General features: G+C 39.8%; 1 protein-coding gene and 1 long non-coding RNA gene across 2 annotated transcripts; both read right to left on the bottom strand.

Annotated features, from left to right (window-relative positions):
- Positions 1 to 1,188: 1,188 nt before the first annotated feature.
- Positions 1,189 to 5,255, bottom strand: LOC147496361 (uncharacterized). The gene is made up of 4 exons (XM_086562559.1): positions 4,729 to 5,255; positions 4,343 to 4,622; positions 1,773 to 2,333; positions 1,189 to 1,674 (listed from the first exon to the last, which is right to left on the bottom strand). The coding sequence occupies exons 1-4, from the start codon at positions 5,253 to 5,255 to the stop codon at positions 1,189 to 1,191; spliced, it is 1,854 nt and encodes a 617-aa protein (XP_086418685.1).
- Positions 5,256 to 11,665: 6,410 nt separating this feature from the next.
- On the bottom strand, positions 11,666 to 13,650 carry LOC147496360 (uncharacterized). The gene is made up of 2 exons (XR_015196576.1): positions 12,661 to 13,650; positions 11,666 to 12,490 (listed from the first exon to the last, which is right to left on the bottom strand). It is a non-coding gene; the product is annotated as an uncharacterized LOC147496360 (long non-coding RNA).
- Positions 13,651 to 18,463: the final 4,813 nt, after the last annotated feature.

The raw sequence follows: 18,463 nt of genomic DNA, 5'->3' as shown, positions 1-18,463 counted from the left end.
TTTTTGTCACTTTCATCCGAAAGTACCATTGCAAAGTCCCTTACTCGGTTTATGTTTCTAATAAGCATGATAGGAGCTCCCTCTTTTAGTTGAATTTGATGATTTGCAATCCCGATATTTGAAGAGTGTTAAGGAACTCAGTAGGATACAAAATGTCTTGATCTGCGATTTTATCGATGCGACTTAATGTGTGCAAGACTCAAGTATTCATGTATTTCACGGAATTAATGAGAGAACGTATTTGTTTAACTCATCTGCGAAGCATTCGTAGGTGTCGAATGCATCGACTTCTCAAGTATTCTACATCTTTGTAGTTCCTTGAAAGTTTCGTATAAACAAGATTTACAATCTCTTCTATCCCATCTCTTTCGAGCGAATAATAATTAGATCTTCGTGTATTTCAATCCATGATGGTTCTTCCCTTCGCGATAATAATGATTGATCGGGCAGTTTTCCTTCACCAATAGCTAATATCCAATTGTTAAATTCTACATCGGATTGGGTACTTGGTGATGTAGAATCTATTCTACTCAAACGCATGTTTATGGAAAGACGAAAAACCTTGAAGAAGCGCCATAAGTAGGATCTATTTATCGAAGGCCGATACAATAGCTTCTCTTGAGCCCTTTTCTATAACTGGAAGTAATGCGCTTTGAAGTCACCTCCCAAAACAACTGTTTTCCGCCAAATGGTTTATCTTTCAAGCTTTTATCAATCACGGACATTATGTCTCTAAATGTCTTGTCAACGGACTCAAAGTCATTTTTTTCTTACTCATTGGTGCTTTCATCCCATATGACCAAATCTGTTTTCTGAATGAGTTTTGCCAAGTGCATCTTTAGTGTAACATTGCAAGTTGTAGATTCATCTGATCGAATGGGAATTTTGAACCTCGAGTGGGCAGTTCGACCACCTGGTAATAAAAGAGATGCTATGCCCGATGATGCTCTGCTGGTAGAACTATTTTTCTTCAGGCCTTAACTTTGCAATTATTGTATTCCATAGATAAGTTTTTCCTGTTCCTCCACTTCCATATACAAAGAAGAGACTTCCAACATTACTTTCAACAGCGCTAATGACAGCATCAAAAACAGTTTTTTGTTTGACATTCAATCCACCATGAAGCTGTAAGTACTGTGAGGAAAGTAAATTGCAATTATAATTTAGTTCCTCTTGTATCATTCTGTTCTAAGCTTCATCTGCTTCTGGGATATCAAACTTATAATCTTTTAGACTCCACCCATTCTCGTTCATTAGAATTTCAACTTCAAGAAGTGTTTTCCTTTCCAGTTCCGATTCAGATAAATTTGGATTAGCCCTTAAGATATCATCAGATAGTAACTCCCAATGGCAGTTCCACATATCAATAGGATTGGATAACTCACAAAACACTAAGAGTGTTACAAATAACTGGCGTAATGACGGACTGGAAGACCATTCAGCTGCTTCTTTAATGGCAAGATGCCATTCATTGTCATCTTGTAAAAGACCAAGCGCACGGCAAGCTGACTTGTAATCATCATAGAGAGTACCATTAACAGTTCTGATTTCTTCAAAATTTCTAGCTCCCTTTACAATGTTTAGAAGCATACGCATATAATATCTTTCCCCTTGTGTTGGCTGAGCATAGAATATTCTTCCAATCTTCAATCCTTGGCTTCTTCTTTTCCATTCCTGAAAAAATTAAAAAATATGTATGTTATGAATAAATATAAATTTTATATGTAATTTCAAATATAAATTTTTCTTTGGAAATTGTAATGTATTGAAACCTTTGCATTTCTGTCCCACACAAATTGTAAAGGGAAGTCAACATATGTAAGATGTCTTCCACTCGGGTCTTTTTCATTAATATGCATCCACTCAATGAACATAGTTTTTTGTCTTTTTTCACTTGCAACAATTTCAGCTAGATCCCCATTTGCACGAAAAACAATATTCTGCTGATTTTCAAGATGGAAACTCATTCTTTCAACAGAAGGATCTCTGTACTGGATGTCAAATTCATAAATCCTCCAACTTGCTTCTGATGCAGATACATATCTGAAGTCTAGATAGTGCTTAATCTCATCAACTTGATGTACGACCCGCTTTTGGTTATCTTGGTCATAGACATTATTTTCTTCAACAATACCTGTAGCTCGATCTTGCCCTTTTGAAATGTACTTGAATAAGTACTTAATCATCCATGAGCGGTTACAATGTTCAACATTGATGTGACACTGAAATTCTTTGGTAAGTTCAGGGTTGTAAGGAACAACCCACTGATTGTCAATTTCAACCGGATTTTGACGGCCCACCACTGCAGATTTTTTTATTATCTCGCCGATAAACTGCAAAACCTTTCTCATCAAATGTCATTTCACTGCAAAAATCCTTTGGAAATTTCCTTGTACATTTCTTCTTCTTAGTGTCCATACATGGAGAACCCCTTTTCTTCTCACCACACGGACCGTGAATCATTGTTTGGACTACAATATCATACAGTAGAGGTTCACTGGCTTTGTCTGGCAATTCAGCTGATATCATCTTGTCTATATCCGAAGCACTTTTAGCTTTATCTTCCGGATGTAAAAACAATAAAATGTGAGCATGTGGCAGTCCTCGTTTTTGAAATTCAATAACATACAATACTGCACACAAAAAAGAAAAATTTATTTATCTTCCGACAGTATCCACAAATATCAGTTAGTAAATCAATCTTTATAATCAAGTAAAGCAAAAGTAGTGCTGAAATGAGTAGATATATAAATCTCTTTCTAGCATGATGAAGGAGAAGTCAAAATCTATGTTATCAAAGGGCAAAAATATTTCTGTGATGAGATTGTATTCATCGCCAAAATCTAATACATTGTTTACATCCATTGAACTCAAATGTGAATGAAAATGTGTTGATGGATATTTTTGAAATTCAATAACATACAATACTGTACACAACAAAGAAAAATTTATTTAGTAGCAGTCTTTAAATAATTATAAAGGTATATGATCTTATCAATAAGTAAGAAATATATCTTCCTATTAAGAAGTGAAATAGATGGATCACTCGAGAAAAATGAGACAAACCGTAAGCATCAATCTTAACAAATTGAATTTAAAAAGGGTACTAAAGTACATTAACTAAGTAAATGACACTGGACACAACAAAAAATGGGTAGTTTTCTGTTAGATGGATGCTAGTTCGCTTTTGTGGTGAGTTCTATGAGGACAGTTTTCATTTCATTGGGGAGTTATTCTTGAGTATCTCGAAGGTCTAACGTAAATGTCTTGTAGCATTTACCAACTATGCCCGTGAGTGGGTGCTCGGACTTCTTACTTCTAAAATTTGGTGCTCGGACTTCAAAATAATAACAGTTAGTGTGTTTTTTCACTGGTGAAGGTAGCTTTCTTCTTTTTTCCTCCCATCTCCTCTTCATTATGTATCTGGTTTCTAACAACTTTGACTATATATTATCTTAGCCACAATGCACTGTTTTCCATAAAAAAACACATAGCTTAATTGGTGCTCGAACTTCAAAATAATAACAGTTAGTATGTGTGTTCTCCCCTGTCTAAATATAGGATGTTAAAACACATAAATTTACATTTTACAGTTAATAGCAAACATGAATTCCATATTTATGAATAAATTATTAACTATTGTTTCACATTTTGTAGGTTTTTCCTCTACGTCAATTTATAGTCTTACTGGACATTATCTATTCTATAAAAAAAAAAGGTATGTGATTATAACCTGCAATGACTCTGCTGAAATGATTTTCATAATGCAATCTTTTCATAATGCACTCCAACTTCATTTTGAATACTCGACACACAATATCAGGAACATCATTAGGCAATAGTCCAGGGTCTTTTTGTAGATAACTAAGAATTTCATTCCAATTTGGATTGCAAGTCACAGTAATAAAAGATCGTGGTCCTCGCCCATCTACATGGATGGCAATAGCATCTTGGTAGGTCTCAGTATCATGTATCTAGGGCCTCCTGTAAATGTTGATGGAAGGATCAAACATTTACCAATTGATCTTCTTTGTAGTATCACTGCGTTTTATTTTAAAACGGGTTATTGATAGATTAAAACAAATTATAAGCTAATGGAAATAAAATTTAAAAATTAAATAATATTACTTATATACTGCGACCATTTGCATCCATCACATTCTTTGTATAAATCAGCCCTAATTTCTTCTTGGTGTGTCCGATACCAACACATTCTTTGATCTTCTATACATGTATAACCATCAACAATGACTGTTTGACGTAAACGTCCACCTATCCAGAGTAGGCGACTTTCTAGTGTCCTTCTTTGCAGTCTAAAAGCCCAATATTGTCTCATACTAACCGTATCTCTTTTATGATCATCTATATTAAAAACTCTTTCATTTTCCTCACTATTAGGAAATCTTCTATAAGGAATCCCAGGTCTATAGCCATCTTCACCACAGGGAAACATTAAAGGATATTGCAAAGCCATGAATTTAGGATGCAATTCATTTATTCTCTCCAAACCTCCTCTAGTTTCAACAATTATGTCCCTAAAATCATTAACATTAAATCCATCCCCTTCAATTAAAGTTGCAACTTCATTGCCGGCCAAGCGGATTGTATTGTCTTCCATCACTCTGTCGAGAATTAATAAGTCTTAGGCGGACATCAATCATTTGATCTTCTTTAAATCTGTCTCTAGCCATCCTAAAAGACTGTATAACTTTATTGTGTTGATCAAACGTTTTGATCAATCCATCAACAATTGCAGGATCAGGAAGTTCATTATATTCATTGAATATTTGCATCCTATTCTTCAATTCATTTTGAGTATCGTATACATATAACTGGGCAAATTGAGGAGGCTTATTTTCGAATGGAAGAAGAGACCCAATTTTATGATGATTTTGCCCACTTATTCTGAAAACGAAAGGACCTCCTCCATCATTGATAGTCTTATCTATCTTCCCTCCTGCAGAAGTAAATTGAAACATGGAGTTGTATGTCCGTATATATCTTCTAAATTTAGTAGATCTTATTCCTCCTTTCAAGTCTAAGAGTTTATTAAGAAACTCAGGGGCAACCTCAAATAGTGGAAGTTGAACTTTTCCTTCTCCACAACATATAGAGAATGTTGGAACAGATGATTTTCCTTTGTTGTTTCTTTCTTCTTTCCAAAGAATTGCTCCACAATACATACACTCTTCAGTTGGTGGTCCAAAGTCATGAACTCCTAAAATATAAAAAGTAGTTGTGAATTTGGCAAACATTTTGAATAAAATACATACCATCACTGTTAGTATACTTGCTTAGATCACGATGAATTTTTTTTTGCTTTTGCAAATGTTTATTCCTTTCACTGATATTTGTGATTTGAGATATTGAAGTCATTATACGACGCATAGCATCTGTAAGATTCAAAGTACCTATTTGGCCTGTGTAATAAAAAATATGAAATTTCAAAAACTATAATTAATCCTCAATCAAATATAAAATACAATTTTACCTTTATTTGAACGCAAGTTGTGTTCCTTGGATGCCAACAAACGATTACGTTTCTTTAAAGCCAACAAACGACTTCGATTAAGCCGAGCTATTTTAGCAGTCTGTTCCTTTGTAGATTCAACATTGACTGTTTGAGAATTATACCAAAAAAGGGTCAACTTTAGCCATTTCTTGTGGAAAGGATATTAAAATTGTTGTGTCATTATAAAATCAGTAAGTTCATACCAGTACTATTGCTTAAATGATTGCTCTGTTGCTCATTTAATTCCTGTGTGTGTATCAATTCCTCTGTAATAAAGGCATAAAGAAAAATATAGATATCAGTTACTTACATCTATACAATATCTTAAAATCAAATGAGAGTATAAAACGGTATTTTTTTTATTTCTCAAGTTACATACCAGTGTGACTTTGATATTCCATTAGCTGTGGATGTTTTCTTCTATGCTCTTTTAACACTTTTTCTCTATGGTTGCTCTTTGTATTTGCAGACATCATAATTCTTCTATGACGCATAAGGTTAGAACCTTCAATATATTCGCATAAGGTTAGACCCTTCAATATATTATTTTGTTAGAATATTTATCAAGTGTGTAAAATAAAAATTAACACTTCGTACCATTATTCTTTTTCAGTGCAAGAATACATCGTCTATTGTACCGAGCAATTCTGGAGGTATATATTTTTTCGTCATCCATAAGGTAAACCTGAACAACTCTTCCTCTCTTTGGCTAAAGCTTTAACTTTTCTTATAGTTGCTGCTCTTATTCACTGCAGCTAATAATGATTTAGAAATTGTCTTCTTGGACAACACTCCTTTGGGGCGTATAGGAAGTGCATTTGCATCGGAGTTGGGAACAATGTAGGTTTTGGAGCAGACTGATACATTGAGAGTTCTTGGTACTGACCCATGGAGATTACTTTGTTACCGAGAGAGTGATTGCTTGTTGTGTTGCTTTGCCGATTTTTGGCCTTTGATTTGTTTTAAGTTTGGGTTGGCTTCGGTGCCCTTCTTGCTGATTTTATGGTGTTAGTATACATATTATATTGGAAGCCTTAGGATATAATCAGTGCTATGATTAAGTTGCAGGTGTTTGGGGAATTATTTTTATTGATTGAAACCGCTTGGGGTGTTAAAACTCTTGGAGGTGCTAAAGGGCGTTGGGGAGTTTACTACTTGGGCAGCAATTTGTTTACCGTAAGATATGTGATTAATCAAGAGGATCTTGAGCGGAAGAAAAACAATTTACTTACAGCTTTTGTTAGTGTTGTGTTAACTTTAAACTTTTAATTGTATAGGATTTGTAATTGTGTAAGAACCGAAGTTAGCTTTAGAGTTTTAATTGTATAAGACTTCTTAAATTTATCCTTGGACATTTGAGTTGTAGTAATTTATTAGGTTATTTACTTATTTGAATAAAGAGTGTGAAACAAAATCAAATTCCTAGTTTCATCAAGATAAAAACAGGATCCTATTCCTAGATCCTATATAATAGCTCTGTTCATGTTTGTTTAGGTTTTGAAGCGGATGTCCGCAGTACGGTTTAGGACCCCGAGAGAAACGCGTCAATATTGATGGAATGAGACTCCACAAAAGCGTGTACCACAATTCCCCGGATACCCAACAATCAGTTAAATAGAAATTATATAGTAGATGGTGAAGTTGTATAGATGTTGCGCTCGGATGGACTTGGATATTCCAAGTACTACTGAGAAGGACACAATTGGTGCGGTTGCTTTTTTGTCGAATGGCGAGAAGATTGAACTGGGTGTTATTTAAGTCCAGATTTTATTTCTAATGGGATAGAGTGTATGATTTCTCCGGTACCCTCCCCGTGTTTTTGCTCAAAATAAAACAATGTGCAGACACTTGTAGTCGACTACTCGTCTATTTTTCATTTTCAAATTACTTTTTATGTACTAATACAATACGTCTTTCTGTGGGATCATAATCACAACTATGAGACAGATGAAGTTGTATGCTTTAGCCATTAAAACTCCTCCCAAGATTCATAATTTAACAACATAGTAAATATATAGGTGCATAATCACCCTAGTTAATGAAAACCCTGTCCTTTTATCTCCTTCTGTTTATGCCCGAAACTTTCATTTGAGAACCTTTATGGTATAAATGTGTAGGTCAAGCACGACATATTACATTCTACACTTTTTGGTTGCACAAAGAAATACATACATTCAGGTTTATCTGATTTTTTTTTCAATAACTTAAGGGTTTACTACGCGACATTTCTTCCTTATTTCCCCTACATTTCCAGTGAGTACTTCTATTGCTCCCATCTTCAACATGGATTTGGCAAACTGTACCATGAATGCATTGCCATTTCAGAGTCTGTCTAGCTAGCTTTCCGCCAAACCAATCTTTGGTAAGAAGTCTGTCGACCGAAAGAGGGCCTATTTTTGTGTAAGAGCTTGATAATAGTGGCTGTCGAAGGAGACAGAGCTTCTAGGATCCATTTCCACTTTGTAGTTCTTTGGGTCCAAGGATTTGGACATTTTGTTATCAAGAAATTGGCTCATAGGCACGGTTATAACAGCAAACACATTAATAATTGTCCTAGTACCCTTCATTATGTTGAAGCCTTTAATGTTGCAGTCCCTCATCACCTTTGTCCGGATTATAAAGGGTTTGGAGGGTGTAACCTTAGCGATTCTTTTACAACCGCTTGCAAGTAAGGGAGAGCAGTTACATAATATTCTTGAAGAAGCCTACTTTTCCCGACGACTACATCAATTTCCTCTCAAAGTTTCTTGAATTTGTTTGGATGATTTATAAGTTACGCCAATGCCCATTGGATTGAAGTAGAAGTCGAAGTCGTACACCTACTTAAAAGCTCCGAAAAAGGATATAGTAATTGACTAATAGCCAATTAGATTCGAATGTAAGGATGTTCAAGTCGTAATAGTGAAAAACGAGAACAAAATAGGGTGGCAATTCAACAAAACGCTAAGTTATGAATGATGCTAGTCCTAGTGTTTGTCTTTCATGTCTCATCCATTTGATTCTGTTTTTCGTGAAGGTGCCAATAAACTTCAAGGTTTAACGGGCTATCTCGGGTCGATTTATTTTCTAGTATTGGTCTGCAGAATATAGAAAAACTCACTATAGCCATGTAATGGTCTCATCTTAAAAAAAAAAAATTAAGCGATTTGCTTTTAGCCATTGGTCGGGGACTCGGTATGTATACGACAAAGACGACATCTGGCAAAGACGGCTTGGCGGTAGTGTCTTTTTCTGCATTTCACCCACTACTTGGTGAAATGGAAACACAAAAGATCACTCGCAAGGATGAAAGACTTGATGTCGTCGTTTCTAGTCAATTTGACCTCAGAATTCTCATCTCTGTAAATTTCTAGTAAAACATCCATGGATCCCCTCCTCTTTTATCATGACATCTCTTCTCTTCATGTTCCCTCATGATCTCTTCCGTGACTTATCAAACAATCCCATCACCACCTTTAGCTTCTTCCCTAAATCTTGATTCATAATATAATTAAACGTAAGCGGCTTATGCACGCCCCTAATCGATGAAGCATAAAACTCTGCCCCAAAACCTCACACTTAACAAAATCACGATGAATCCTTAGAAATTCATATATACATCAGAAATTTATAGCAAATAAGAAATTGACAAATATTGCTTACTTCTATCTTTCCTCTTCCCATGGTAGCAACGGCAGCAGAGCGCTAAAGCCGGCATCTTTAACTGCTGATAGAGCAGCTGCAGCAATCCTCTTCGCCTCATCACTGGTTCCATTGGGTCCATCATATGGTCTCCTTTGTGGCGGTTACGTCTACATAGTACCTTTGAAAATATCATATCATTTGAAAACATCCATATGATAGCTATGATCACCAAAATGAGAAACTAATAAAACCCAATATTTTTCATGCTCATTAGTAAACATCCATAGAAACCAAAGACAGTGGGCTTTAGTAAAACCTTAAGAAGGTCTTTGCGAGAAGAAATCATCCCAGTTTTCCTAGCATAAGTTTAAAATCCCACCAAACATCAATAATAGACCACCGTGATCTCCGATGGGCTTCAACTTATATTCCTTTCCTTTCCTCGCTCCATCTGCGAGAATCTTTGTCCTTTGTCCGCCCCCCGGATAACTCGACTATAGCTAGAGGCAGCTCCTCCTTGCCGGCTTGTAGCCTCCAGCGGGACCAAAGTTCCTACTATCGCCCTCGAGATCCCTATTCTCGGAGGTATATTATCTCCTTTTCCGCTTTGTGGGAAGTCCTCCGATCTGAAGGCATTGATTCTCGGGCTCTGCCGATAAGTCTCTCTTCCTCCGGTCCGTTGTCCGACCGACCGGACCATAGTTCTGCTGAGGTATGTAGCTTTGTGGTACGGAGTTCGATTGTACCCAGTGCCCCTTCCATCTCCCGGTCAAAGCTGAAGTTGAATTGAAGTTTTGTTGCGGTGGATAATTCATTTGTGCCACATAGTTCCTTCCATCTCCGGTGTGGCTGGACTTGGAGCAAACTTTTCTTTGTGGTGGGCCGGTTTTGTTGTACCCACAGTTCCTTCCTACTCTTGGTTTGGTTTGGACACGGATCGGACCAAAGTTTTCCCTTGAACCGTAGTTACGTTGTGGTGCATAGTTTCATCATCTCCTTGGGCGAGAACCCGGTGATGATCATAATTGGTTTCTTGGTTGATTTGGTGGGCGGCCATTACTACGCTTCCTATCACCATATCTATCGGACCTATCTTCAGATCGGGCGGAGGCCTGTGAGTAATTATCCCGTTCTCATATTTGGCTCGACAATCACAGATAATTCTTTAATGTCAAAAGAACAACCTGAGATTTTGTATCAGGCCTCATGCATTCTTTTTATTTTTGCCACCCTCTCTTCTCATAGATCGTAAAACAGTAAACTGCATGACGTTTCTCAATAATGGAATATTGAAGAAAATTGTTTTCTATATTGTGGAAAATGAGCTTAAATATAATTGGTACTCTGGTGCAGCCATGTCTTGTTGCGTCAACTGGTGGACTTGTTGACACTGTGATAGAAGATCTATTGGATTCCAGATGGGCGGCTTCAATGTCAAAGTAAGTAGATTGTTTCTTAGCTTGAGCGTTACAAATCCATCTACTTGTTATTTATGCTATCTGGAATTAAGCTAAACCTAACTTTTGTTTTTCCCCTTAAAAAGTGTGAAGCAGTAGATCCAGAGGATGTGACCGCCATTACCACCTCTTGTCCAAAGGGTCCTTGCAGGTTCACGGTACTCTCGCAATGACTAAGATGATCTAAAATTGCATGGCTCAAGACTTTTCATGGAAGGTTGGTGAATAGATATGTTTGCAATTCTCTGTACATACTTGAAACTCAAGAAAAACCATGTATCACATTTTCCTTTTCTTATTCTTGCACGGGATACTAATAGATATTATTTTGGCTCGGGGACCCGCCAAGGTGTGGGAGGAGACACTGTTGAGTTTGGAGGTTTCGGCAGCTTAACTGGGTATTGAGGGCGAGGAAATTGCTCCTCTTGCCATGGAAAATGTTGCAACTCCTTGATCTTGTCAAGGAAATTTTAGTGAAGCTAGTTCTATATAAATGTGGTTGCCTTGTACATGATTTTGTTCAACTATCAAAGAGTCTTACGTGTAATGTGGTGAAACTGGTGAAGGGCGAAGCTTGTGGTGGCATACACCAAAACACATGATTGTTGTATTGCCAATCCATAAGCTTAATTAGTAAATAATGGGGAAAAAAAATTACCGGTCGGTTTTTGTAATTAAGCGTACCGCGATTACCGCATTACCAAAATTATCAACAAATGTTAATATGTACCAACCACCATCATAAACCATATAAATATCAAAATCACACATAATCAATTGTCAAGGTAATGTGAAACTTACGAAAACATAAACCAAGACTTAATATTTAAAATGTCTCATTAACTTTGAGCAATGTGAAACTTAGATATTGTAGGAAGAGTTTGAAACAAAATTTTTTACACTTACCCAACTGAAGTCAATAATTTATATACTGATAATCTGTAATCCATTCATCACCAAGTAAAGTATAAGCAAACATAGGCTAAACTTAGGCGTTTAAAACCTACAAATTAAGGCATACCGAAAACCACCACTTTAAAAAAAACAGTGCACCTATTTTCACATGGAGACAAATAGTAACAAAACTCAACTCTTTAATTTATCAACCTCGCTCAAAGCATTTACAACTCATATATCTAGATGATTCCCGTAAAAAGGTTAAGATAAATAACTTTACTTAAAGATTGTCATAATGCTCTTTGGAAGGTGTCTACATCTATTTACTATTAAACATTCATTGATCTATACTTTCTCCACAAAAATACACTATTTAGATCTACAGCTAAATACTAACCTCATCTTGGAAAATACTCAAAAATTGCTCGCACTTTCGTTCTTGTATGCTATTCTCAGATATTCGTACTTTGTCGTAGACAAACCGCAGTCCCTCCCAGCTATTTTTTCCACTGAATTTATTAACATTGGATGTGTACAGAGGAGGATACCAAAGCCTTCTGGGACAACATCCAAAAGGAGGTTTCTTGCATATTCTTTGACAGATAACACATCAGCCAGTATGGTGTTTGGTTTCGGCTTGTGAAACGGAATTTTGCGAACAACATCCTCAGTCGACAAAATAGAACTACAAATTAATATGACATCTGGTTGTGCCTCACACAAACCATTCACATGTTTGCAGATACAAAAACAGAAGAATTTTAAGTGTGTGTTACAGGAGGAAATGATGATAACGGCGCTTAGACCAAATGATAGAACTCAAAAAAAAAACTCCATATTGTACTCACCGATAAAATTCAATGCCGTGCTCTTGGCAATATTCTGAGTAGTCTGATCTAGATGTCCCAAGTACATTGTGACCTTGTCTCTTAAATGCCTTGGCAAAAAACTGTCCAAATTCGCCTAAGCCTGGTGTCAGACCAAGAGCAGTCATCCAATTCTATGGAGTAAAGCAAAGATCAAAATCAATCTACGCAGAATATTCCCATTGTTGAACTATGCCATCCACAGTACAAATAAGCTATAAATGAAAATATGTGGTGGGGGGGCACCCAATTCCCAATTCCCAATTTCAACAATAGATACTCCCATTAAATGATTGTCATGTACCTCTGCTTTGAAGTCAGAGAGAAAGGCACAGGAATATAAGTGCGCATCAATGAATCAGGGCAATACCAGTTATAAGGCACAGGAACTTTTTTCACCTTCAATAATGCTTTCATACTTTCGCCAAGAGTAGTAAAAGGAAGCTTCTTCAAAAGTGCTCGCTGTTGGACTTGCAGTTCCTAAAATGCATGCTTCAAAGTCTTCAACTTTTTTCACCTTCAATAATGCTTTCATACTTCAAAAGTGCTCGCCGTTGGACTTGCAGTTCCTAAAAAGCATGCTTCAAAGTCATTAAGAACACTTCAGAGGAGGATATTCTCGAGAAAGGCGTCATCTTGAGAGAGTTTGAATTAATGTTTCTAGTGTTTCTGGACTTGAAGATGAAGATGAGTCGCTTTTACCGACATATTCACCCGTAGATGATTCTCGCTTTATAGACTTTATATTGATGAAGATCAACGACACTCCAAGACTGATTTCTTCGTCGAGTAACTACTTGAAAGTCGCATTCTTCTTCATCACTTGATCTTTGTATTTGTGGTAGCTTCTCAGAAGAAATTATTGTCTGTTCTTGAGCTTGCATTAGCTCTGAACCTTTGAGAACATATTCTTGTCCATGAACTGGGTAGATGTAATTGTTTTCTGATAAATCATGCCATTCGAATCCATTCTTATAACTCCTATAATGAAACGAAACAGAGAGAATTTTTATTAAACAAAAATTTGAAGGAAATTGATGCTAAAAGAGTTTTGCTTTAGAAGAAACAGTGCTATTGAATATTTCATGGTATTTGCGTCATCTTGAGAGAGTTTGAAGAGATGTTTTTATTTTTATTTTTTGAGAGTTCAATTATTTTGGAAGAAGAATAAGAGAGAGAGTTTGAAAGTATAGAGATAGGTTTTTAACTATTTTGGGCTACGAACAATTGAAATAGGGCGTAGAATTCATTTTTTTATATAAAATCTGATGTGTCAGTATAAGAGAAAAAAAGGGGGCTGACTTGGGTCACTGGGAACATCCTCAACTACTCAGTATTAATGGTCTTTGATAGGAGTCTTTATTTGTTTTGGAAATAGAGAAACTTATCTCTATATAAACAAGGACTTTGCGTTCATAAGAGGTATTCAAGACAGAAACACATCTCGCACTTCTAAACCCAAGCTACTGTTGTTGCCCTTTTTCTTCTCTTCTTACTTTTAGCCGCTAGAGAGAGAGTTATACTGCCGTTCAAGAGAGCAGCCTGTTCGAGTGCAAGTCAGCCTGCTAAATCATTATATCTGCACCACTGGAAGGGGCGAGACAGTCTCATCCGCGCCTTGGTTGTTCACTGTTCGTCTATTGTTCCTTCTGTTCTACTCTAGTTGCAGTTTTCATACAACTATTCTAACAAAAAGATGGTTAGCTTGAGTAACATTGATCAATCCAATGAAACAAGAGGAAAGGTGAGACCTGTAAAGGTAATTATATTTTTGGAGTAATCCAAACTTAATCTTATTTGATTTCTCTGGCACAACCATGAGCTTCATATCATGCATGTTCATTTTCAAGATCAACAATTCATCGCTACCTACATTTTATGAAATATAAACTTGTTCACGTTTTTTGTCTATGGTGTACATGTAGCTGCTGTTGTATGGGCCCCTAAAGATGGTAGAAGAAGTGTGTAAAGGTGTGATGTGATATTCCCTTACACACAGTCTCTGGGGGACTGATATGGATGGATGGGTGAGACCGAGTTCGGCTTTTGGTTTAAGCGCCTCACGATCTTACTCGTTCCGGGGTCGAGTAGAATCGTCCGGGCGTAGTTCATAGGAGTGGTATTTATAGAGATTCGAGTGTATCCTCACCCTCCACGCGTGTAGAGGATGTCACCAACGTGGGGTGTGGATCATGGGAGCACGGAGAAATATCTACATAGGTCTGGCTGTGATGATGATGAGGAGTGATACCGAGCAAGTAGCTTGCGTCGCGGATCGATCGATCGTCACCGATTAGTGCAAGTACTCCTTGACCATGATTGCTTATGGATAGGGAGTCCGTGTCATCACCGTGCAGTTCAGCGTGATGTTGCGACCGTCTTGTGGCACGATGTTGGCTCGTGGATACGACCGATATCATAGGTCGGTGCATTAGTTCCACCATGCTAAAGCGTCTTGGATAGAGAATATCACTCCCTACATGACCCCTCTCGGTAGGTTGTGGTAACGACCGAGAGAACGGTGGTGTCTCTGTGCATTATGTGATATTTGGGAAGCCGCCACGTTCGGTGTAGAACGGTGGTGTTAACGCGGCGCTTAGTTAGTATGATCGTGTGACGCTGCGCGTGCAAAGACGTGATGATCTGGCGATTCTGCAGAGAAGAAAACGTTGCGCCCCGTTTTTTCGGGATGCGAAAAGACAAGACAGTTACTTGGAAGTCGTGGATGGCTAGGGCTAGGGTGTAATCATAATGCCTTGGAAACTGGAGGGGCGGTTGTTCAAAAATCCTACTTGCGTGACCGAGACTTCATTTTGCTGCTTCGTTTGGTAGAGAGAACTTCATTAGCGCATCAATCTTCAGGTTAGTGTTCTGCCATTTTTGAACCCGTTTCCCTTGTTTGGTGCTAAGCTTCTGTGCTAGAATTGTTAGGGTACTCTGTTAGATACTAGTAGCTAGATTTGATAAGTTTAGAGGAGAAAGATGTCGGATTCCGATGACACTCGTTCGAACGAGATCCGTGAAGTTTCCCTTGGTTGGGAGGATGAGGAGGAGACAGATGAATCAGTTGGTATGCGGGGTGAGGGTGATGGGGATGAGGCTATGAGTGAGGAAGGCGATGCTCGATCTGCTTCTGTGGTTGCTGACGTTGGCACTTCAGGACGCGGTGAGAGGTCGTCTTCGAGCGAGCTGCCAACTAGGGCTGTGGATAAACACGCTTTGAGGGCGTTTCCATATCTGAGGAAAAGATATGGTATAACTGTAGACGGTCTGGAGATCCACGAGCCTGATCGAGGCGTACTGGTGTTTAGCGATAGGTACGTCCCACCGCGCCACGGGGTGATCGTCTGCGAGGGGCAGCTGAGGGCGCATATGACGATACCATTTTCGAAGTTGGTTTGTCAATTTTTGAACCACTGTGGCAAAGCGCCTGTGCAGTTCGTTGGTAACACGTGGCGGTTGTTGAAGGTGTTCGACCTGTTGAACGCCAGCGGTGAATATCGGATCGAAGTCGCTGATATTATTGAGCACTTCACCTTGAAGCGATCTAGGGCATTTAACTTTAGCTTGCAAACCCGAGCTACTCATCACCCGCTGGATGGAGTGAGTAACGAGTCTTGGGATAAAAGACCGTTCCTGTTAGTGGGTAACTACTGTGCGAGTGGGTTCAGTGTTGACAAGAAAACGTGTGATTTCACTGGTGGGTACCAGTACGTTTTCTTAGGTTTTATGCTGATAACGATTGATCCTGTATTGATCTAATATTTGTTATGTCGTCTTTTGTACAGATAACCGTCCTGCACAGGAGACGAACCGAGCAGAATCGAGAGCTTCGCTAGGTTGACTCGGGACGAGAAAATTGCGAAGTTGCCAGAGGTCGCCGAATTCTTTAAGGAGCGTGGAGGGCCTGTCGTTCGGAAGAGAAGGGAAGCTCAGAAAAGTAGGGCTCGTGGTAGGGAGCCGCCCAAAGCACGTTATGGAGAAGCGTGGGAGATGATCGGTGACCGAGAGGATAGAAACCGGCCAGATCTTGGGGTGAAGCGACCCACCTGGGTCTTTGGGGCCTCCGGTCCGGGTCGGGATGGGTCGGGAGGATGCTCCGTTCGGCGTGGAGGACGCCCTCCGACGCGTCCGGAGTACCGACCGCTAAGATCGCGAGGGTGGCCCCTACGCATGTGGTGGTCGAGGTGAATGGGTGGGGGGGCAGCTCAGAACCCGAGGTCGAGGCCGATGCCCGACTTCAGCGCGTTCGTTGAGGACGCCCGGAGGTTGTCCCGAGGTCGCTCGACCCGTGTTGTTTGGAGATGCCTCGCAAGATGAAAGATGAAGGGAAGGTTGGCAAGAGACGCCGGTAAGGGGCCCGCCGAAGATGGAAAGGACGAGCTGGAGCGCAACCTGATGTACATTGACGAGACAACTGGGAAGAAGCGCTATGTGAAGAGGTCGGACTGCAGCTACAAGTCCGCACCCATAGCTGCTTGCTTGCTGGAGGGGATGACGCTTGATGGTGATAGGAAGGACCTTGATGCCAAGGAGCTGGAGTCGAATCTGAGAGGGGTGGATAAGGCGATTTGTCTGGTAAGTGGTCGTGTTGTAACTGTTTTTACTATTACTTACTGTACACTGTTGCTCATCGTATGTTTGTGGTACTATGTGCGAAGCTGATTGCGGTGATTGCCGGTACCGAAATTGAAGACAAATTTGCCTTTGTTTTGCCGAGATGGAGAAGTCGGAGGTTGAGTCCTTGAGGCTCGAAGTCTCCGATCTCGGCGATAGCTCAATCGGAGAAGGTGGAGCCGGATACTCAAGGCAACAACCGGGTTCTGTTGTCTCTGGATAGGACGCCGGCCGTGAACGAAGCGGCCGGGCCGAGGCATGAGGTCGACGATCCGAAGAAAAAAGCTGCCGCGCCGCTAATACGCCACGCTGCCCGTTGTAAAGCTACTTCGCGATGGAGGCGAGGAGGCCTATCTTGCTATCCGTCTTTGAAATAGAAGAACCGAGGCGAGATACGGGGCGACCGCCCGAGGGTGCCGGTAGATGGACCGGCAATAGACCGACAGGTCGATTCACTCGAGGTCGGTAGTGCTGGTCCTGCGGTCGTTCTTACTGCTGCTGGTGAGGTGGTTGGGGATCAACCTCCCGTCGTTGGCGGTCTGGGTGGGACGTTAACTGAAGCAGCAGTGGCGTCTCCTGGTGATCCGAGCTGTTCCCAAGTGCTGGACGTCCCTCTGGTTGAAGGCTTTGATGATGTAGTTTGAAAGTTGAATGTCTGGTTTTTGTGTTTGTAAGCGGCCTCTGGCCTAAAACAATAGAGCTGTTTTCCCGGGGTTACCTGGGCAGTTCGTCTTTTTCTTTGTCTGTCTTTATGATACTGATGTTTTAGTTGGGCTGGATTTCCTGGGTAGACCCAGCAGCTCGGCTTATCTGGCGACCTGAGGCTGGACTGTGGTCTTCAGTTTGCTAACTGTTTTATATTAACGCTATGTTGTTATCCGTTGTTTTTCTTCCTTGCGTACTGTATGTCTGTTTGATTTGTATGCCCCTTGGGTTGGTCGACTTGTGTCAGTCTTGAACTGTTTTGCGTGTAGACGGTGTTAGCGTCCTCTAGTTACTCAGTATTGGTACGACTAGAGCGTCCTGTGAGCAATGGTCACTTCCATTACAGTGCGTGCTTGGCACGTGTCCGGATATGAACGGTTTGCGAAATATGAAATGATGGTTGCCAGTTGGATTGGCGTTACGCCTCGATGCCTTAATGAGCTGCCTCGGGGAAGAGACGTTTCTTTTGCATAAATAGAACCCGCTCGGGAGAGCGATGGCATTTGGACTTTCGTTGCCGGGCCGCCTTCGCCGGCTGAACGCGCTTTGCTTTTTTGTTGGTCATCTTCTCGTATGGTTGTTCTTTCATTCTTCCGATCATGATTGTAGAGGTGTTATCTCTCCCTTATTGCCTTTGTTTTGTTCTTTTGCTTTAGCTTTTCTTATGGCTCGTTGCTACGCTTTGGTGTGGGGAGAAGGCGGTCACGAGAAGCTCTCCTCTACCGATGGAGGAAATGGAGTTCCATCCGCGATGTGCACGATGACCGTGGCAAGAGGAAGGTGGT

This window comes from Coptis chinensis, chromosome 5, assembly GCF_015680905.1.
Source record: "Coptis chinensis isolate HL-2020 chromosome 5, ASM1568090v1, whole genome shotgun sequence".
In the NCBI taxonomy this organism is placed as follows: Eukaryota; Viridiplantae; Streptophyta; class Magnoliopsida; order Ranunculales; family Ranunculaceae; genus Coptis; species Coptis chinensis.
The sequence above is the reverse complement of the archived record's forward strand: the minus strand, read 5'-3'. Positions and strand labels throughout refer to the sequence as shown.